Consider the following 23,995-nt stretch of genomic DNA (forward strand, 5'->3'; position numbering starts at 1 on the left):
TTGATCTTATTTCTCGATCAGCATGCAGAGCAATTAGAAATGTCGCAACCCTATAATCAATTTCAAACTGATATAAAATGACACCGATTAAAGACAAAGAAAACCTATTTGACAGACTTGACCTTAGGGATAATTTCATTTCAGGCAAAATGCACCACAGATGTATATACAAATCATAACAATAACCTAACTGATGGTGAGATCTCACAGGTCCTCTTGCTTACCTTGTACTCCAAACAAACAATCGATACAAACATGATTCAACAAGTAATAACATATTGATGTATTTCTATTGAAATGAACCACATTATTTTAATCTAAACCAAGGCAGATAAATCTATGAAGACAGAAATAAAACAATGAGTGAGTGAGTGAGTGAGTTGGTTTTAATGCCACTTTGAACGGTATTCCAGTATACACATAGTAATATCACGTTGTGTCAGCTTGATGTGGGAGGATGATAGGCTGAAGTGATTCAGGTCTCAGACCTTTACCAATGAAGGACGAAAGGGTGGCATGAAGGATTGAAAAATGGAAGAATGAACAAAAAAAACTAAGTCTGTAATCAATCCCATCATATTTTTTTTAGGTTTTACATGACAAAAGGAAATCAAAACTCTCATCTGGTTCTAAGAAATATGTTAATCACGATCTTTCAACTTTCAACTCAGCTGCAAATTGGTACTGTGTTAAGTCCATCCTTTTCTTTGGCGCCACATTACCCAGGTGAGCTATCTGTACAGCAGCTCCATGCAAGTCCCCACAAAGTAGTACCTGTCAGGGACTCAGCTCATTAACGTTAGACAGAATATAAAACATTTCCCAAAATAACGGATATTTCCTCTCGGTTTAGGCCAACCTACTCCAGAAAATAACAGGCTTGTGGGTAAGCTCTTGCGAATATCAAGTATTCTTTAGTGTGATGGAGCGTTGGGGCTTGATGACTTTTTATTTGAAGTGGTAGAACTCGGCTCAATAGACTGAAAGACACCCAAACCACATTTCTAATACTGTTTCCTATTTTCCCCCTCGAAAGAAAATTTATAAATAATAATCTGAGATTAGAAACGCTGTGGCTGAAGAGTAAGTTATTCTTGAGAAAAGATGAATATTGACACAGTATTTGCTGTGTGAAGAGCACGTGAGAGATAGAGACTTGTTTGTGATCAATATTTATATCTAATATTCAAAAGATGCATGAAATTCTTCTTCCCACTCAAGAAAGGAAAACCTAATATATTTATTAACCTGCAGGCATGTGTGTTTACTTAGTAATAGACTCAGTGATTTAAGGACAGTAATCTTTGCTTATTGAAATTATTTTCATATTTAAAATTCTCTGAACTAATTAGGGTAGTACACAAGCCATTGTTTTTTACAAGAAACAAGGATGGTAAAGGGTTCACAGATTTCAATGCTAATTTCAACTTAAATAACCACAAATATGAAAGTTTTACCCATAATAAAATCAAATAAGAAACAGCATTAAAATCTTATAAAGGTTTTCAATGACAACAGCAAAATAAGCAAGGGAACTATTTAAAAAGGGAAATTTATCATTATTTTTCATTTTTCAGTGATTTAGAGATACAAAATCTATATGATACTGCAAAACCAATGTTAATATCAACCAATCATAATGAGCCAAGTCATTCGGTGCAGGACTTACACATGGAAGCAGCCAGTTGTCGTAGGAAAATGTTTTAGCAAGGATGCAGTTTGGGCATTTTTGATATCATTGGTTGACTCCAGCAAATGATAGCATGTTGTCAAGGTAACAGTGTAATTACGTCTATATTATACCATGGGACTAAGATTACTTGCACGACCCCAATTTCCTGTCAATGAGAAAAAGAGGGGGGATCCCTAGTCGCCTGCAGACTTAAAATTTTCTACGGGCACGAAAAAGGCGACTTGGTGTCTCTGAAACCTCATGGATACTACACCCTGGCCGATAGGAGCATAAACCTGCCAAACTACAAGATGGATTGCCATAACCAGTTCAAGACCATTATTTATCAGGATAGCAATTACGTCCTAACTGAGTGCTACACGAAGCCGGACTGTTATGATCAGCACAATCAATAGTGATCTCCGCAAACTGTAGCATCCTGGCTCTACATACAGGGGACACTTTTGAATAAGCATTCTTAAAATCTGCCTTTTTCCCTTAACCCCATCAGCGAAATATAAAACATTCCCCACGACAAAATCTCCGGCAATCCAGCACAGCTAAGGGACACAATTGATCCTCGACTTTGTGCCTCTATCCAGGCTCAAATTCCTCCCGGTTATCGCAAGTTTGACTGCATCTTAAATCCATGAAACATCAAAAATCAGTTTAGCTGGTAAAAATCAATGACATAAAGCTAAGCAGGTCCTGTAATGATAGTACAGACTGAGGAAGGCCTGTCGAGTAAAGGCCTCCATTCTGAAATTTTAGACGAAACAAGTTTAAATAATAATTCCTTTTTCATTGATTCAAATTTTGCACCAATTGATTATGATCACGGTTTGATCTGGGCTGACCAAATCTGATTTGACCACGGTTTGGTGACGGGATTGAAGGCCATGCAGGGCTGGTCTCCATCAAACACCGGAGCTAATCTAATTGTGGAAAGCTGACGGGCGAATAGTACCAACCTTGTCTTGGTATGGGAAATACTTGTTGGGTCACTGTATTTCACACAGCATAAGGGGTTTGGCATTGTGTTACAGAAGTGTGATGCCATATATATATATATATATATATATATTGTACCTGGACACTACTGGGTGTATCTGTCTTATCTGTCAGAATTAGCAATATTCCATCCATATCAGAGTGAGTGAGTGAGTTGGGTTTAACGCCACAGTATTCCAGTTATATCGCAGCGTGTCAGCTTAATGTGGGAGGAAAGCCTGAAGTGATGCAGGTCTCAGATGTTTACCACTTCGGTGAAACCTACTAACATGGGTATGGTGCTGACAAACCTACAAACATAATCGAGGTAAACAAGGATTCGAACTGACAATCATAGGTTTCTGGCATGCCCAAAGGACGCAACTCTGCACAGCGAATTGTGGCGCCTTAGACGACTGGGCCCCCATGCCCCCCATCCATATCAGAGAACTGTCTCAATGAAAGGGACTTCACATATTGTACCCGTTTGGCAAATCTAACAAATGGGTCTTCAGCATGACAAGCCAGCCTCTTTACTACTGGTGCCATAGATTCAATATGTAGGTCAAGAAATATTTTATTCTGGGCATAAACAACAGATTAAAGAACCAAATACTTCCATTTTGTTTGCACATTAGACATCAATATTTTATCAAAACCATTAGTTTGTTCTACATATTAGACATGACCCTTTCTTGGATTGGAGAAATTAATTAGAGTCTATAGATTATGTAAATAATTTGATCTTTACCCAAACTTCTCTTACTAAATGATGACAGGAGAAGGTAAAAGAAATAATCAGAAATAAATTACTTTCATCTAGTCTCTTATTACACATGATGGATAATAAAGTGTACCATTTCATGATTGTAATATCATCATTGATTAATCATATGAATTGTTATTACATCAATGGATTGCTGAAAAAAATAGTAATAATTCTCCTCACTTAATCTCTTCAAATTTCATTTCAGGACAGTGAACAATATTACAAAGGGTCACTTATTTCAAGTCTCAAGAACTTGACCTTTCCATGGTAACAAGTTATTCTCCAAGACAAAGCAACTTGCAACAAAGGAATTGTTTTTGAAACCGAAACCATTTAGACTTTATGTTGGCTGGTGTATCTGGCTGGTTCAGCAACGTCTCTGCACTTGAGTCATGTGAAAAGAACATATGTAAATAAGCAAATCTGACAGCCCCTGGAAAGGAAGGGCAAGAAAACTTGAAAAGTGGAGTCTGTTCAGGGACGCTGGTGATGTCTGAAGTGCACATGTACATCTTTGGCTTTGTTTGTTGTTCAACTCTGCAGTATTCCAGCTATATGACTGCAGTCTATACATAGTCGAGTCTGGACCAGACAATCCAGTGATTGACATGTAGATCGGTCTACACAATTGGTATACGATGACAAGCATCAATGACATCAGTGAATCGGACCATCTGATGCCGTTATTCGCCTCTTATGACAAGCATCGGTTGCTGAAGACCTCTTCTCTGCCTGGATCATCCTGGGTCACATGTACATCTACATCTTGACTAACATTTAGTTCCAGAAATGAAGTTATATTATTTAAAACATATATATCTACAAAATATAATTCTAGAGCTGAGCCAATCTTGACTTGCCAACTCATTCTAGACTTGATTTGGATTCATAGTTAAAGAGTCTGGGAGACAGACTGGCAGATGTAGAGTGAGTGAGTGAGTTTAGTCATCTTTAATGCCACCTTAAACAGTATTCCAGTTGTATCAAATCCCATGAGATAGTCGGGGTCTTTGACCCCACGACAACACATCTCGGGCTATGGTCCTATACTACCCTACCTTTAAATGCAACTGAGTCTGTCTTCATATTTTTGCCAAATATCATATCAATTAATAAATATATTCCATTTACTCCTTCTTGTGTTGTTACTGCACAAATGTGGGAGAAAAGTTTGAAAGTGATGAGGGTCTCAGACGTTTACCACTTTGGAGAATCCAACAAACACAGGTTTGATGCTGACAAACCTAGAAACATAATTTGGGCGAACTGGGGTTCAAACCCCAAATCACAGGTTTTTGTTGTGCCCAAGGGATACAACTCGGCACAATGAACTGCGGCACTTCAGTTTACTGGGCCACCAATGTTCCTGGTAGATGCAATACTGACGAGACATGACACAAAAACAACACAAGTACTTAAATAACTCCTTATCAGAAACAATATCTGTAGAACTACTGCAAAATATTTAAATGCTTTTGAATTATTTTCTATCTTTGTAAAATATTCAATTCAAACATATCCATACTGTAGCTTTGTCTGATGATGAGAAAGCACTTCATTCACTTTTTAGTACTCAATATAATTCATAACTCTAAATAATGCCCAGTTATTTAAATCTATTGAAATTTCTTATTTCACTTCGACAATAATTCAAATAAAAGGTTGTGAAAAATATTATCCAAATCTTCTATGGATGAAATTTAATTCTGTAAAAACTGCAGTAAGGAGAATTCCAAAAATTCCTATCAAACAGATTAAAAAAATATGTTCCCAACTGACATAACTCTCCACTCCAAATTAGCAGTCGCGATGCTAAAAAACCCAAACATTTTATTAAAACTGTGTCGCCATGAGTCTAAACGTTTACACGGAGACCTAAATGCTTCTTTCAAGCTTAAACTGCAACAATCTCCACAGTTGTCTAATAGGTTCCATACCCACACCACTTCCAACACCTGTTACTATGTACTGAAGCAACTAACATGTGCTGCAAGTGATATTTCCGTCATTTTGGATCTCTGCACAACGGCACAGATCGTAAACTGTTTCACCCAGATAGGGCATATGGGTACTCATATCATCCAGAATTGTATTTCCTCTCCGATGAACTGATTCCTAAAACCATCTGTTTTCAAAAAGGTTTTGCATGTTTTGTGATCTGAAACCCATCATTTTGTTCCGAGGGTCAAGACAGTTCCCAGCAGCTAATCCATGTTGCATGTTACAGAGGATACAGCGTAGGCGGTGGAATAAGAGACGAGAGATCTTTTTCTTAAATCTCCATGAATCTATCCCCTAACGCTTTCACAGAATTACATGTCAGAATGAAAAAGAATACTTAATATTCCTTGCTAAACTGATGAAAAAGATATTAAACTACATTTATCAGAGATAAATCTCGGCTGATGAGTACACTACATGTATTTTTCATTGATTCACATCTTAAATGGATAATTAAGAGAGATAAACTATGATTTTGTGATTCATCACCCAACAGATTATCAAAAAAGCTCAATTTAAAAAATATATTAAGGTATCATTTCAAGCTTGGCAATAGTGTTGCATTTGTCGAACCAAATCAGCGTGGAACTATTTCTATGTCATGAATGGCATAGTAATTGTATGACGTGAGAACTGTTCACAGCTGTGAGGGTGATACACGACACATGTAAGGCTGCAACACACGATACATCAGATCACCACAACCCATTGCCGACTTTCTCATTACATTTTTGCACTGTCACCTGCTACTCTCAGGCCGACTTGTGTTTTGAGATTTGGGGGTTTCCACTTTCCACATCTGATGCACATGGAAAGAGCAATGGCTGATTCAAATCAAATCTAGGATTGGAATTTGAAAACACCCTACAATTGTGTTTGGTTAAAGAAAATTAAAAACAGCAGCCTTGTACAATGTCACATAGCATGAAAATACCATGACAGGCTTAAAAAGCTGCACCCAAAATAGCATATTCAAACCCTTTGTGTTTTCAGAATACTTCAACCACTAACCTATCCTGCTAACCTACCACTAGAAGCAATATTTCAGTAATAAAACCAATATTACCCATATATGGAATCAAACCTGGGTTTGGGACTTACTCCCCAACATTTTAACCACTAGGCTACTTCAACAACACATTTTCTTCTCTATTTTCAGGACTGTGTACAAACGCAAGCCATACCTCCTCCATATCCTGAAACCTTTGCCTCTCAAGATCAGCGACTTGGACTAACAACGTCAGGGTGTGCTTGATCAAACATGTCTTGTACAATCCACAGAAACTTGCAATACTCTTTAACAGGTAGACAACGATAAGCGTGAAATTGCAGAGAGCAACAGTCAGCCTTTTTCTCAAGAAATTGTGTTCAAAGATAACAGACATGTAATCAAATTTCCCCCATCAGTCGTAATGCGGGGTCAAGAGAGCAGAAAGCAAATGAAGACTTGACTCTATAAATACAGACGTAATGTTATTTACCTTGTAAATTCAATTTAACGTTTCACTGAACAATTACCCTATGGTCGAGAAGGTGATAGGGGAGAAAAGAGTGTTCGAAGGAAAAGGAAGCCCTTTGCAAAAATACCCAGAAACAACAATGATACTGGGGGTAAAAGGCTGAAGGATGTTTTTCTGTTTTCCTACATTCTTCCACCAAATGGAAGAAGCCAAAACCTATCAGAAGATCTGCTCCAACGCAACGAGATCAGGATCCGATCATCACCATGTTGTGTGCTTCCAAAAAAAGACGAGAAAACTTCAAAGCAGACGTGTCTGTGAAATTGAACATTCTCGAATGGCAAGAAAACAGAGAGGGGTTTACTGCCGTGCTAAAGGGGAGGCGGAATGAGCAGATAGATGCCAATTAGTACAATTCCACCATGTTTTGCCGACTTTGCTGACTACATGCTGTTACGGCTAGAACTTTGTACTACTGGCTAAATGTATGACTAAAACAGATAGGTGTTATTACTCGCTAACACCAGGATCTCGTGTAACTAGAAATGGCGGTGTATGTTGACTTGCAGCTCAAGCATGAGTTATCACATGTTGAGCCTGAATGATCAGTGTGTCCCAGCCCACTATATCTTGTCTATAGGGATTCCACTCGCTGTACGAGTCGGTGATTGCGTAAAACACGCTTGCGTTACTTCCTTTCTCATACTGATCGTTCTCTACTGATAACATCTAACTGCATGGGAAATGAAAAATCATCAAATAAAGTACGAGTCAATTATTAGCTTTTACAGAATACCTAAATGCACGTTTACCCATAGGAAAAAGTAAATCAATCTGGTGAATAGTTTGAAAATTTATGTAATTACATTTTTATGATCTCCAGATAAGAAAACAAGCAAGAATCATATGAATCAATAAATCAATAAAACATCCCTATTGTTATGTTTGTTTGAAAGAATCATTCAAAATGATAAGGTTTCAATAATACATTAGAGAGCACTTGAATAGCTGACAGCTTAACAATGAGAAATCCACCGCTAATGTCTGAATTCACTGTTCTTTATACTTACCATAATGACAATTGGTGTTCACACCAACACGTAAGTGTCATTCAGGAATGATAGTAACAGTCCCGATCAGCTGTACTAAACCTCCAAGTTTTCCATAAGTCTATTAGATGATTCTGATTGTGAGTGAGTGAGTGAGTTCGGTTTAATGCTGCTTTTAACAGTATTTCAGTAATATCACAGCATATCCGCTTGATGATGGCAAACATAGCCATGCCTTAGACGTTTCCAACTTTGGTGAAATCCATGTACACAGGTATGGTGCTGACAAACCTTAATCAGGGCAAAACCGGGATTTGAACCCACCAGTGGTGGTACGTTACAACTGTATCCCAGACAACTGTGCCCCTGATTGCAACAGAGAAACTGTTTCTCCCTCAAACGGCCAACCTCCATAAGATTTTTCATCCATGATGCAACAATAAAAGATGACCCTCCCAAGACACACATCCCAATTCCTAATTCGGGGGGCAGTTGTCTAAGGTGACACAATTCACTCAGCAGAGTTGTGCCCCTTGGACAAACCAGTTTGGCCCAGATATGTTTCTAGGTGTGTCAGCACCACACCCATGCTCGAGGGTTTCATCAAAGTGGTAAACATCTGAGACCTTCATCACGTCAGGCTTTCCTCCCACATAAGCTGACACCCATGATATAACTGTAATGCTGTTCAAAGTGGCATTAAACCCAACTCATTAACTCACTCCTATTTCTGGGCAAGCCTGTCACAATATCCAGTTTCTTAGGACCTTAATCAAGCTTGTAAAATGGCCAAATTATTTTTTCGCTGAAAATCACACCTATCATTCCACTCAAAATAACCAAATAAATACCTTAACTTCCACATAATGGTTTATTTATTTTATGTGACATCCAGACAATTCAACAGAAGAAAATGTTATGTCCACTGGAATGTTTATTGTTCAAGTGCTGCTTTGAGACCCTGGGCCTATTCAACAAGCATTTAAGTGCAATGAAAAATCTTATTTTAAAAGTAATGTTCCAGTGTAGAAGATAGCAGAGTCCTCATATTGCTTTGCGAAGCAGGTCCGACAGAAACAAAACGTACATGTTTAATAACATGAAAACAATTGATTGTATCCATGTAATTATCCAAATGACATTTCCAATAGTGCAGTTTGAAGATACTATACTCGTGTTTTGAGAAAATCATGTATCAGCACATCAATGAACAATGACAATAATAATCATGATAATAAGATAACAAAATTTGCTGCTGCCACTGGATAGCAAGCCTGAAATGAACCACCAATAAACAGTGATATCTAAAGCATGCAACAATATGGAAAGCAATATCTCAATGACAACACAATGACACAGCAACACTCCACCATGGCAAGAACCATATAGTGTCACAAACGGCAATCAGAGAATGTTATTTACATCTAGAGACACACTTGTGAGACTATATTCCATTCATGTCATGATCAAGTACAGTTTCATCTAAACAAAATGAACATGATGATTGATGATCAAACTAAACAGAAAAACATGAAGTTAAGCCCCGTTTACAACTTATCCTTCATTGAAGGCTCATAACTCAGAAACTATTACATGTGGCATCAGTGATTGAGTAATCTGATTTTGTCAAAAGGGTAGATAACTCTGTGAAAGGGGAGATAACCACATTGATATTTCTCATAATGGAAGAATACTGAAAGGGGAGACACCCACAGGATTTTTTTTCAAAAAGGTAGATAACTCTGTGAGAGGGGAGATAACCAAATGGAAAGGGCAGAAAATCCTCAATGTAACATGCAAGAATGTAATTTTAAGATAATAATGGATATGATAATTTCAGTATGGCATTACAAATTTCATAACTTGTTGATATGAATGAGGATGATGATGAGATGTGAAGATCAGAATTCAAAATTTACCTGTCCGACTATTTTGCCGCATTGGTAGTCGGTTATCTTCATCTGATTCAGACATGTGCAATCTATGGCGGTATTGATTGGGCATATTAATATCCTCGGGTGGCTGGGCATATACAACTGTCCCAGGCCTGAGGCCCGGATGGTACACACTGCCCAATGGGAGAGTTGTGGGCGGGGCATGCTCAATTTCATCATCGGACCCACTCATGTAACTATAGGCGCGAGCATGTCCGACTGGGTTGCCTCCGAGCGGGGACACTGCATGCTCATTAGGCGTTAAACCTAGGTGCAAATGAAAATATCACTAGCTAGATGCACAACAGTATATTTTACAAATTAGCAATTAAACACTGTTTAATATCTGGGATGAAGAACATCCTAGATGTCAATTTCGAATGAAATAAACATCTTTATTTAGCATTGACCACTTACAACATGAAGCAGTAAAAGCATATTTATACTACGCTGTAATCGCAGAATTTATCTACATGGAGTAACAGGGATGAGCCCATTATACACATCATCAAAGAGGGTCTACAGGGGGTACCTTAAATATAGCTATCTTCCAAATAATGGATTGTCCATACTTGACTTACATATGTTGAGGTCATTTCGGAGCTAATTGCCAGCTGTGATGGCTGGAACTACCATCATCCGTAATCTGGTTCCAGCCCATTTTTTCAACTTTAATAATGGTTCAACATATTTTTTTCTACTTTAAAGTAACCCCTGCAAGGCCTCATTGCTCTACTGGCTGTCGTTGCATTGTTAGCAAAACATGCCAAAGACGTCACAAATTCTAATGACACCTGGCTTATTGCTGTAAAAATAAGGTTGTATTGTAATTTGGAGATTTAAGAAAGATTAATGAATATTTCATTCAAAATTTTCTAACAAATTTCAAATTACTAAACCAAAGCAACGGCATCCAGTTGACTGATCAGTTACATAGGCATGAGAGACGCTCCAGTAAAATAGAATAAAAGCAGGCTTAAAATAGAACCATTCAACACCTCAGAAACACGTATATGTAAATAATTTATGTTTGCAATGCAATAAGTTTCAATGACAACATACAAGAAATGATTAAAAGCAATTATCAGCTGATTCAATCAAGCAAAGCAAATTAAACACAGGTGCAATTTCAAGCAGGCAAGTAGGGTATACAAAAACGTGTGATACGAGAAGGAGAAGATACTGTGATAGTGGTTGTTAATAATTGACTGACAGGTAATTAAACATACAGCCCAGTTAGACACCTATCAATCTCAATCAGCTGATTGAAAGGTGGAGATATTGACACGTGAAGCATAAGAACATGATTAAAGCATGCAACATGTGGCTTGAACAAGTTCTCACACTGAGGAAAAGTCATGTAGTCATAACAGTTGGGACTCCAATAAGAACATTCAAAATATGAACTTACAGGATGGTTCCTGGAAATTGGAATTTTGCAACCACTATGATGTGACAAAGAATCTGGGAAAGTTGACACAAATTCATCCAAGTTGCACATTGTAACCACTTGATACAACTTGCAATTGCCTCTTATAATAATATAGGTGACCTTTCCTAGCATCCTTTCCCAAAACCTAGAACAAGTCATACCAAAAACATCACATAAACAAACATGAGACCTGTAGCTTTGTGAAATAGTTCTGTGAGAAACGGAAGCAAATGATTTTTTTTATAACAAGTACAACTAAAGTCGGAAAGATCAGGCAGCAGATACCTCTGCAATGTCTTGACTACATATCCAATAAAAGGGACCCTAATTGCTTCACTAAAGAACTTGCACATCTAGACAAACCATTTTCATCAAATCAGCCATTGTGTGAAACAATCTATTTCATGTGAGATGATCCTGAAGTCAAATGCTGAATAAATTAATCTTTATTAATATTTCCTCAAGCCACAGGATGAGACACAGATATAACCTTCTATTGAAATGAAAAAAAATAATTTTCATTATTTCATCGGACCACTAAAAGTAACACTCATATGATCCTCAAGTCAATCAGTCGCCCAATATAGCAATGTTGAGTGTTATATTTCATTGGACAATCTCCCATCATGGCCTGCGACATCTCCAATAAGCACTGGCATCAGCCACCTCTATCGAGCTGCTGCCCTTCCCTGGATGTATACAGATCGTGTTAACCAAGACATGACTAATATGGTCTCTGCGATTTGGGCACATCTTTCAGAAAGCGGGGTATGAAGTTCTACCTCTCGTTGGGCCAAATATCACCACAGATCACCAGAAATTATTTACCCGTGAGACTTTAAGTAATTTTCGTTGTCATTCAATTGATCTTCAGGGGGATTGCTTTTATCACTGCAATCGGACAGTATGACCATCTGATATATTGCATTCCCTACGAAACACGATTATAACGACACACTGTACACGGATGATCCCCAAACACTAATGAAAACATTACGCAGACAAGAAATCGACTGACAAAGTGGCCTATGGTGGATTGGTTGAAAATTCACAGGGTGAGATTTGATCCGGACAGTCAAACACTGAAGCTTTCTTGATTGCAAAACACTTTCCTTAATTTAAACCTCATTGACAAGATAAACCATCAACAAATTTAATTCTTGAGGGATTTCAAACTCCACCCAATCACTCAGCCCAAGTGACCCTGTTTCTTTTCACTAAAGGCACCATAATACCCGTGATTAGCACAGTTCATGATAATGAATTAATTCAACAGTCTTTGTCTACTGCACACGTAATACCCTACAGCCACCCTTGGCTGTAATTCAATAATGAGGAGTCAAAAATATCGACACAGAATCTAGACCCACTCCAGCCCTTGTCAGTCACAGACAAGATGGCGACAGAAGCATCTCCAACTCCTTCAGCACCAAAGTTAGAATGGATGATGTGTTGCCGGGACACACATCCAAACACCCCAAACAAATGAGTACACCCAAACTTTCATAATGACTCGTGAATCCTCTGTCACTAAATGGGGGATTGGGAGCAAGGAAGGGATGACGAGAGGTTGCATTGGGGATGTTGAGTGGTTCAAGCAATTGGTAGTCTCATTGGTTTTGTTTGTTTGTTTGTTGTATAAAGCCACACTCAGCAATATTCCACCTATATGATGGCGGCCTGTAAATAATCAAATCTGGACCAGACAATCCAGTGACTGTCATCATGACCATTGATCCACACAATTGGAATACGCTGACATGCATCAACCAAGTCAGTGAGCCTGACCACCTGATCCTGTTAGTCACCTCTTACGACAAGCATAGTCGCCATTTACGGCAAGTATGGGTTGCTGAAGACCTATTCTACCCCGGATCTTCACAGGTAGCTGGTCACATTGAAGACCAGTGGTTTGACCCTGGCCATGGACACCTCTTGTTCAGCATATAATTGGTGTCCCTGCTGGCACAGGGAAAGAATACGACCAAAAATAGTCTCGAAAAAAAGCTCCGTCACAGTAAAATTTTAACCAAACCATAGAAACAACTAACATACATAAGAAAAACAAAATTCATCATCCAAAAACCGGGGCAGTGGGTTAGTCTAGTGGTTATAGCATTTGCTCAGTTACATCAAAGACCCAGGTTTCTATTCCCCACATGGGTTCAATGTGTGAAGCCAATATTTGGTGTCTCCTGCCACGATACTGCTGGAATATTGCTAAACACTGCATAAAACAGTTCTCACTCACTCATCCCCAAACCTTACCTCATCTATAACTTAATACATCAAATGTTGCCACGACTTACTCAACTAAAAGACTCATAACAAATTACACAAATAACATTCTTTCATAAACACCAAACATCTATATCACCCAACGTATATCATTCAACCACCTGTGACAAAATTCGCAAGACAGTTTTGACAAACAAACTTCATAATTCACACTCAAATATAATGTTAGTTTGTTCACGCCTCTTACCCCACATTGCTGCCTGAAGATTTCCTGCACAATATATTAAAAGTAAACAGCCCCTTATATCAATCTGGCTCTTATAAAAGGTTTCCTCAGCCCTTTTTATGCCTGCCTGTCATGTTGTTACTGACATTTTGCCTTAACAAGTACTCTCCTGGACCCTAATAAGTTGTTACAAGCCCTTGGGCTGGGCCCCTTAATTCAAGATTCTTGTAAAAACTTGAGATATTGAAAGCCTTGAGGAATATGTCCCCTGTTATGTTCTCAAAGCAAACCTCAACAGCTTAAGCTGACAATGTATGTCCCCTAACCAGTCCTCATTAAGGCTTTCAGTCATTTCAGTTTAGTTACACAAACACTTTAACATAATTTTATTCTTGTGGTTTTCACTGTTTTTTTTATCTTTTGACATGCAACAAATGTGATGCTTGCAATTTCTGTTATTTTATTCTCTCCGACTTGTAATTATGATGGGAAAAAACACCGCTTTACTTTACTTTCCTTTCATAAAAATACATAAATGTAACAAATTTTTAAAGGACATTTAAAATGTGACATTAATGTTCAAACGTATTCGTGGTGATCCAAGCCATGGACATATTTATGTTCCTTCCATTTTTCACCACACCAGACATCTCGCCAAAAACATCCCCTTTATATCATTTTAAGATATTGAAAAACATATCTTTTTGCGGACACTTAAAAAAAACCTATGTAAACTAATAATGACAGAATCTGGAATCTTTTATGGATGATGTAACACACATTTTTATCAAATTTCTACACGGGATGAACAATTACTGTCATATTTTGAGGAAAGAACCCAACAAAAACAACTGGGAAAACCGAGCTCATCTTGAAGTAATCAGACTCTCAAAGATCTTTGAAGACAAGGTGCTGGTTACAAAACACTGCTCAAATCACTGGCATTCAAACAGCCACCTAACATGAAACCGGAAATTCTCATTAGAAAGACATTGGCAGTACCATAATTTTCGAGACTGCACTGAAACCCCTGCTAGGTTGTGCTAATAAGATCACCATAATCGTTGTTTAAAGACATTACTAGTTATGGGTTAAACCATTTGGTGATCCTTTGTTTATAGATATAACTAGTTGTGAGGTAAACTGTTTGTAGATCCTATGTTTATAGATATAACTAGTTGTGAGGTAAACTGTTTGAAGATCCTATGTTTATAGATACAACTAGTTGTGAGGTAAACTGTTTGAAGATCCTATGTTTATAGATACAACTAGTTGTGAGGTAAACTGATTGAAGATCCTATGTTAATAGATATAACTAGTTGTGAGGTTAACAGATTGTAGATCCTATGTTTATAGATATAACTAGTTGTGAGGTTAACAGATTGTAGATCCTATGTTGATAGATATACCTAGTTGTGAGGTTAACTGTTTGTAGATCCTTTGTGTAGAGATATAACTAGTTGTGAGGTAAACTGTAGATCCTATGTGTATTGTATAGATATACCTAGTTGTGACATAAACTGTTTGTAGATCATATGTTTATAGATATTACTTGTCGTTGGGCAAACCAGTTGGTGTTCATAGATAGATTACTTGCTGCAGAGGAAGTTATATTTTTTCGAAAAACATCAAGAAAGGGAAGGAAAAGTTCATCTTTTGGTGATAGCATATTTCATACATGACATGACTATTTTCAATTTGTCGTGTGAAGTCATGTAATCTCTCAAAAAAATATCATTACATATTTTGACACTTTATTGACATGGTATTTGATGGTGAAAGATTTTATCTTAAAGACCATTACCATGTGCAAATTTTCAAAAAGATCATGTTCAGAAAAGGTAGGTCACATGAAGGATGTTTTATGACTGGTGTGATGTTCTTCAAACAGATTCCATATGATGTCATGACATTAATTTGAATTGTTGATTGAGCTGGTAACCACATAAACGATGAACATGTGTGAAATACCGTATTTTCTTGAGTAAAGTGTGCACCCCCCTCTATTAGAGACAGTATTTTTAAAAACATTTTTTGGAATATTATGCCCAGAAAAAATTACTCCGTACCCCTTCAGCGAATTCTGGTAAACGAACAGGTGATAAGTAACTTGGTCAGTACAAATTTGAAATTTGAGATAAAAAAATCAACAGACATGTTGATTTAACATTTAAATTGTATTTTTTGTTCTGCTAAGCATTGTTTTACAACCATGGATTAAGATTACCTTGTGTATTTTCTTGTAAACTAAGTCGGAAACAGCAATGAGCTGTACACACGTTTTCTTGGAATCTTGGTGATTCAGTTAAAACTTATCCAGTGACATAACTTGAAAGGATTTTGATGCAAGGATCAGGAAAAATTGTATCTGAAACTATTTTTTTATAGTTTTAGTTTTAGTTTTTTTATAGGAACAATATATATTCCAATATCTTGTAATTTTAGTTGCAGCTTTTACTAAATATAATTAAAATAATAATGATCGAATTGCATACTTCAGTATGGATTTGTTGACATGGTATTTCCCATGTTATGTGCTCAGGGTAATGTCTTTGCGTTGGGGGGTAAAAAAACATCAAAACTCATTATGGCGTGTATAAGGCACACCCCTTCCACACAGCTGTGTTTTTTTTTTAAAAAGTGCGAACTATACTGAAGAAAATATGGTATGGTTATAAATTTGAAATTTAAATGTACACAAGATTTGAACATTTCTTTAACATTATCTTCATGTACCCGTGAAAACACCCATATAATTCCTGACACCCTCCTGATACGAACACAAGATTTGATTATGACATCTGCCAACTCAAGTTCATTCAAGTGTTTGAAGCATTAAGTGTTTGAAGGAAAGTACTACCAAATGTTGAAAGACAGAGTTACATGCCCCTATAATAGTGTATTGTTCCCGAGATTCACCTGGAAACACTTGTTATGTTGTCAAGCCTGGGGCTGAAGATAATTCTATCTAGGAATGTGACAACTATCAACTCTCCCTCTCTTCCACGCAGGTGTTGAGACTATCAGACCAGCGCCCATTATACCACCGACCTTTCCCTAAACCTAGGTCTACGGCCAAAATTGCCTATTTTTGTTCATCACTGACAAATAACTAGTATTTGTGTCCATCAAAGTGAGAGAGAAACTACAGGATGAACCGATCACAATTACTGAGACGTACATTTACTGAAATCTAACATCTGTGTACATACCAGTGCAAATCGTACGGAGCCATATTGGGTATACTTATTGGGTTCATCTGTTGCAAAATATCGCAAATTTTGTTTCCTCACAAAAAATGTCATATTTATTTCTGAAATATCATAATCCTAAACTTTAACAGTCATTATGTATATGTTTGAATCTTGATCCTCGAAAAATGTAAAACTCATTTGATGAAATATATTTCATATGCATTAATAATATCAATGTCCAAACTTCGGAAACTTTGTTGGAAAAAAAAGCAGGTTCTTCAAATTACTTTAAACCATAGACATATTTCAGCATGAACATAATGTTTCATTGCTTTTCGTGACAACTAACAATTATCTTTATGACAGGAAATCACAGTATTTTCCATTACAATGTAAAGATTTTCTTGCAAGAAAAATCCTAAATTGACTGGCATATTAAACAAAAATCACTTTAAAATTCTCTTTCAGAAATAACCTCCTTCCTCTGCCCTTTTAAAATCCTGTCATCTAATTTATTGGAAAAAATGGTGTTTTTAGTGACACACTGAATGTGTCATAAGCAGATATGTCAAATGCTTTAGAATCACGAGTAATTTCACAATAATGTCCATGTTCACTAAATGGCCCCTCAGGTAGGAAGGCAGTTATTTTCACCTCAACCCAAGGGCAATTCCCTTTGTGAAATAAACAACCAACCATGTCAATTTCAACTCGGAAAGTTCTAAATTACACTTGCAACTGTTGATACAAGCACAGCAATGATGTTAGGTTCCATGGCCGGATTTCCCACAATGACTGACACTTGCCTGTGAACCCGAGATGAATTCTAGATAATTGTCCTCTTGCATACCTGTAGAAAATAGCACACTAAACCCAAAACACTTCCTATTGGGGAAGAGCGTAATTATCTATTTCAAACCGATGTATGCCAGAGCAATTGAAATATCATGTACAATTGGCCTGAATTTCCGGCGCAAGTCTGTGTATTGAAATACTGAATGTGGCCTACGATCTCATGTGTGATCTATCACAAGACCTTGGGCCCAAGTCAACACCAAAACTCAGATTTACAACTTATTATAAGTCAAACAGCATTTAGCTTCCTTCATCAGACAGATTTGGAATTTACGTGCACTTGCCCATTCTCTTAAGAAGTTTTCTTCTTCCCACCCACATGTCAATGGCGTGCTACTGTATACATTTTATGTCCGAAACCCATTAGGCAGCCAAAGTGAAAAGTTCTGTACTGTTGAAAATTACCTAACAACACACACACGTAACGCTGCACAGGTTCAATAGATGCAATAGAGTGTGAAGGCGAACGCTTGTGTACTTAAAAGCAGCAAATATATTTGAGATTTCTTCTACCACCGAAGAACAATAAACAAGCGATGTTGTCAGGAAAAATATCAATTAACGATCATTGAATGGTGGCCTTTGTAAAACCATTATCAAGTACGACTGTTTAAGGGAGTTCTATTATCCTCCTTCCATATGTTTGCAAACTTAACTGTCCACCATTCACAGAAAGGTCTAATTGTGCGAAAAGTTGACAGAAATGTTCAATTCAATCAGGGATGAAATTGAGTAAGAAGAATGACGAGATATTTCAGTCACAATCCATACAGTAAATGTATCAGTAATTGCATGGTGTTGACACAGTTTACAAAAATCTGCGTTCAGAATAAAGTGGGAATTTTATTATATGTTTCCATTGCAAAACTTGATCAAATATATGGTGTATTACATATACCCATCAGTGTAAATAGTGGATTCTGTACCGTAACGATCAGATTCGATGTTACCATCTATACCTTTCACGAACATATCCCTTGAGGTCTCTGCATTGAGATTCCGTACTTCCAAACATAATGTTGGGAAAGTGTGACAACGTATGTCAACACAATCTCGGAGTTAAACGGGAGAATTAAAGAAATCATACCAATCACGACTCCTGAATAAACATCAGTCATCTAGAGATTTGAATACAATTAAAAATTTCAACGAAATGAAAAACCTTTCTCGGTTTTGAAAGGTTAAATCCATTATAACCAGTAATTTGAAACTTGAAGTATAAGATCAACACATGATAACGGAACATGTATCAAGATATGTGCTTTTTGGAACACGATTCAGAAACGTTACTTTTGGAAGGAAGAATATTCCAATCATTCCAGCAATGAAGATTGGGCATGGGGGTTGCTGAACAGCCTGAGGGGGGTGGGGAGACACCAGAGTATTTGTCTGTTTTTATGGATAGTTGATGAAATGGGGGTTTACGTTGAAAAGCTTATTACAAAGTGACGTGTTTGCATGTATGTGTGTCTGCTTGAACATGTCCAGACTATTGATGGTTTTATAGTGTTAGCCCCCTGATATCCCATGCCAGAGTTTAACTTGAGGACGCCACTTAGACAAGACCAGTATACAGACTCGAGACAACTAGTCCTTGTTTAATCACAGTAATGCTGAGTGACGGACATGGTAAGAACATCGTCATTGTCACCATCACCATCAGAACAGTTATTTCTCAAAGCAGATTTTTATCCACGACTATACTAACATTACCACCACAAATGCTAATATCATGTGACCCTTCAATGTATTTTTCAATATTTGGGCTACCAAAAATCATGAATAGTATCAATATATTCGCAATGAAATATCCACTTATATTGTATTTGTTTGAATGCCAGCCACGTTTCCACGGTGCTGCTCACAGCTCTCCTCCATGTCACATTTGTCCCTTCACCTACACCTATCCCACATCAACATACATCAAACTACTTCAATAAATCCCACAAAGCACAACTGTACATCCAAAATCAAAATTAATGCTATGTCATCCTAAACCCCCGGTCCATCTACTACGACACGCACAGGAAATATTTTTCCCCCGAGGGGCAATGATTGAGTGACTGATGAAAAAAACCATGGTGAAACGTGGTTAGGAAATGGTCTGATATCCTGGCCTAAAATGGACAAGTACCAGCGAAACGGACTTAGTGGGAACAATATGGAGGAACCGGCTTGCATGTTAGCATTCCAGGAAGATTACCACTCCTAACCACTTCGTTTCCTGTACCCAGAAAGCTTTCTCCACCATGTCTCGAAGCAGGAATGAACAGAAGCATAGCCACATCAGAAATATGTTCCAATCAGAGTTTGCCTGATGCCAATTCGTTTGTTGTGTCCCTTGCGAACAGGAAGACCTTGCGAGATTTCAATCCTGCTCCACATTGGAATTCTCCATAACAAATCGTCAGTTGGTTGAAGGGTCACGTTTGTTGGAAAGCATCTTACCAGCATGGGGCTGAGGTATTCATCACTGTGTCACTGTTTCTTCATCATTTGGACAAGAAAAACAGATTCCATCAATTGATGAGTTTGAACGGCCAGTACAGATACGGTCATTTAAACCTTAGTCATTAGATCATTACAAATGAAAGACTTCACATATTTCAATTTCTAATGCGGTCTCCTATGACATTTTTCAATTGTCATTCAATTACCAGAGTTCAAGGAACGGAGAAATCAATGCACTATATCACAGTTGTGACATTAAATGTAGTTTATGTCAATATTGGGGACACAAACTGATCAAATATGTACATATTATATTTTTATCTCAAGAATTCTCAATCCATGTTGATACTGCTTACTCATAACAACCACCTTCACTACAGCAGTTATAAAAAGATAATTCAAGCATGCTTCTAAAAATGTTAAACCTGAACAATTTCAAACAAGGATATATGGATCAAAATGGAAAGAATTTTGGTCTGGAAATTTGACAAAATTCAAAATACCTACCCTCCCAACCAATTCAAAGTAATATTCCACCACAAATGACACTGAACATGAATGAAAAGTTTGGCCAATTTCATATCTAATAAGAATATACAGTAATATCAATAGTCTGCCTTCTTGATCAAATGGAGTGGTGGGCTAGCTTAGTGGTTAAAGCACTCGTTCACCATGCCAAAGGCCTGGGTTCGATTCCTGACATGGGTACAGTGTGTGACTGAGTGAATTTGGTTTTACGACACTTTCAGCAATATTCCAGCAATATAACTGCAGGGGACACCAGAAATGAGCTTCACACATGCTTCCCATGTCAGGAATCAAACCCAGGTGCTCGCCATGACGAGCAAACGTCTTAACCACTAGGCTACCTGACAGCACTGGGTACAGGGTGTAAAGCCAATTTCTTGTGTCCCCTGTGGTGATAAAAGATGCGTTAAACCATACTCACTTACAATAGTTCAAACAATACCTGCGACGCTGGGCTTTTTAATTGCCAAGATAACCTCCCGCAGAAAATTATTCAGTCTAATCATGCACTCCAAAAGTCAGTAAACCTTTGGGTTTTTGGATCTTGTTTTCCAAATTTAAATTGAAATTTCAACCTGAGTGATAACAAGCATTTAAATTTCCCACAGGATTGAACTTTTCCATTTATTTTTACAGCTAAAAACTACTTCATGTTTTTTACTGACGGAACAAAAAGATAAAGATTTCAAGTGCACTAATTCAAGACATGCCTAGAAATACCAATCTCGCTTAACTAGCTTAACTTCACCCAAAAGTGTCCCATTACCGACCAATCACACCCAAGCTTAAATCACAGGAGCCTTTGTCGACCAATAGAAATGCCCGATAAGTAAGCCGACACTCTGCTGGCGATCATCCTAACATGTCCCGTCATGCCTAAAGTGTGAATTTTAATCATTAAAGCAAAGAATCATAGGCAAATATCATGTGTTCCTTAAAATACAACTGGACTTTTTAAAACTGTTTGTGTAATCATGTTCTCTCAGTTGGCAAATAACGCCAAAGTGGATGGCTGTTATGCTTGAACGTCAAGTCATACAAAGAACAATTTCTTTTATTCAAATTTAGTCATACGGAATTAGACAGAATCAGACTTTTAAATAATTGTTAACAGAAGTTTTATGATGTATAATAATTATATATTGGGTTAGACAAAGGATCAGACTATTTCAAAATTATTATAAGAATTTCAAAAATGTATACAGTTATATTCTAATTGTGTATACTGGTATAATCATTTAGACAGAGGATCATTCTATTCCATAACTATTAATAGAAATGTTATAATGTATAATTATATATTCAGTTTGACAAAATATCAGGCTATTTTAAAATTCTGACAAGAACTTTTAAAAAGCATACAACTGCCAGATAGTATTTGGGGATACTATTATATTCTATCTGTGTATGCTGTTACATTCTAATAGACATTCAATTAGACGATTCTTGAAAGATAAGCTTACAACTATTCACCTTATCATCCCACTTTCTGATTCATCAATAAAATGTCTGTTGTGACTTCCACATACAGACTCGCACAGTGATTTCCAGAGAGAGCCACGGGATAGGGTGAAACATAAACCAGTGTGTGTTTACACAAGAACAATCAGCCGCAGGTCTGTACATACATGACAATGTAACAGTGAAGAGACGGAGTCCGCTTGCCAGTTTTTCAGACACACAAAAAAACTACCATCAGTGATTAATATATTCAAGGCCTAAATGCCCTTGCGTAATGTGAAATTGTACAATAACGGGTGAATATATTTCCCAAATCCTGTGGGAGAAAAAACCTGTTTACTTTCTTTGAAATAGTAATGAATCAACAGGGACAGTCATTGCCGTGGTTCGCATCCATTCCTCGTAGGACGACGGAACGATGGAGATACTACTTTTCTTGTACCACTCAAAACAAACAATCCCTGGCAACTGTTCCCAAACAATCTGGTTAGTACAGTTAGGCTGTTGCAGAATGGAGGCTTCCGAACGAATTAACAAGAGAGGTGTCCAGCCGTTCCACAGCTCAGGACTGTATATACAACCAGCTTACCCAAACACAATACAGTTACATTGATTTTTATGTCAAGGTATGTTCACAGGCTTTTTCTCTTATTTGTCTTTGGCTAATATGGTATTCTCAAAGATATAGAATCATCATAGGAATTGAGTCCTGTTTTTGACAAACCAACCTAATGATGCCTACTTGGGCTATATATTGTGGTGATGAATCAATTTTCACAAACACTTGTCGAATCTTACTCAAAAACAGGATACAGGAACTTGATACACATTTCAAGGGATGACGTTTTCTCGTTTTTACCAAATATGTTAGCAATTTGTTCCTTTGAAACACCAAGTCTTGATCAGCTGTGAAACCATCATGAACAAGGCTATCAGTTTACACATCGATCATACTCCCTGTACCGATTCTACATTCCCACACATTGATCAAAGTTGTACATGAAATATCCAAAATGAGTCAAAATAGCCAAAATACGGGACAATTCAGAGACAGCTAAGGCATCACAATCGCAGAATTGAATTGCATTAATCCAGTGAAACTGAGTTTGACAAACAGGTGGTCCCAAGAAATTACACTGCACTGGCGGCCTTTCCCATAAGTCCTGGACAGAGAGAGCAATTTGCCCCTTTAATGAGAGTAGCATCCCCTAGCCGTGGACTGCATGTGTGTTTTAGTTGGAATATCAACAACGCTTTATTACATTGTACTGGGTAACATTCACCATCCGTAGTAATCTAGCCAGAGCTGTAACCAACCAGTTACCACCATGTCCACACAGAAGACAGCAAGGCTTTGCCATCTTTATTAACGTTTTGCCTTGGCGCTCAATATTGACCAAAAAAAAGGGACGACATAATCCTCTTAGAAGAACACATTCCAAAAGACAATAAAGATGAGGAATGATGACAAGAGATGTATTTAATATGCAACTGACTGTATAACATCACCTTTCATTTATATAACATTAGCAAACTGGCTATATAATATCAAACTGACTATATAACATCCTCCAACTGCATCTATAACACCCCAAACTGGATATATAACATTGCCCAAACTAGCTTTATAACATCACCCAACTCGCTATATAACATCACCCAACTGACTATATAACACCCAACTAGATATATAACATCACCCAACTGGCTATATAACATCACCCAACTAGCTATA

At 37.4% G+C, this 23,995-nt stretch overlaps 1 protein-coding gene across 14 annotated transcripts in view; it reads right to left on the reverse strand.

The window, feature by feature from the left end:
• LOC139449888 (teneurin-m-like) overlaps nt 1-23,995 on the reverse strand; it is a 232,840-nt gene that overhangs the window by 96,115 nt on the left and 112,730 nt on the right. For 13 of the 14 annotated variants that reach the window (XM_071231465.1, XM_071231467.1, XM_071231469.1 and 10 more), the window contains one exon: nt 9,861-10,142. The exons of the other annotated variant lie outside the window; for it this stretch is intronic. In XM_071231465.1, coding sequence (XP_071087566.1) covers nt 9,861-10,142 — 282 coding nt within the window. The remainder of the gene's footprint in view (nt 1-9,860; nt 10,143-23,995) is intronic. 14 annotated transcript variants of the gene reach the window in all.

This window comes from Haliotis cracherodii, unplaced genomic scaffold (assembly GCF_022045235.1).
Source record: "Haliotis cracherodii isolate W230 unplaced genomic scaffold, xgHalCrac1.p SCAF_8, whole genome shotgun sequence".
Lineage (NCBI taxonomy): Eukaryota > Metazoa > Mollusca > Gastropoda > Lepetellida > Haliotidae > Haliotis > Haliotis cracherodii.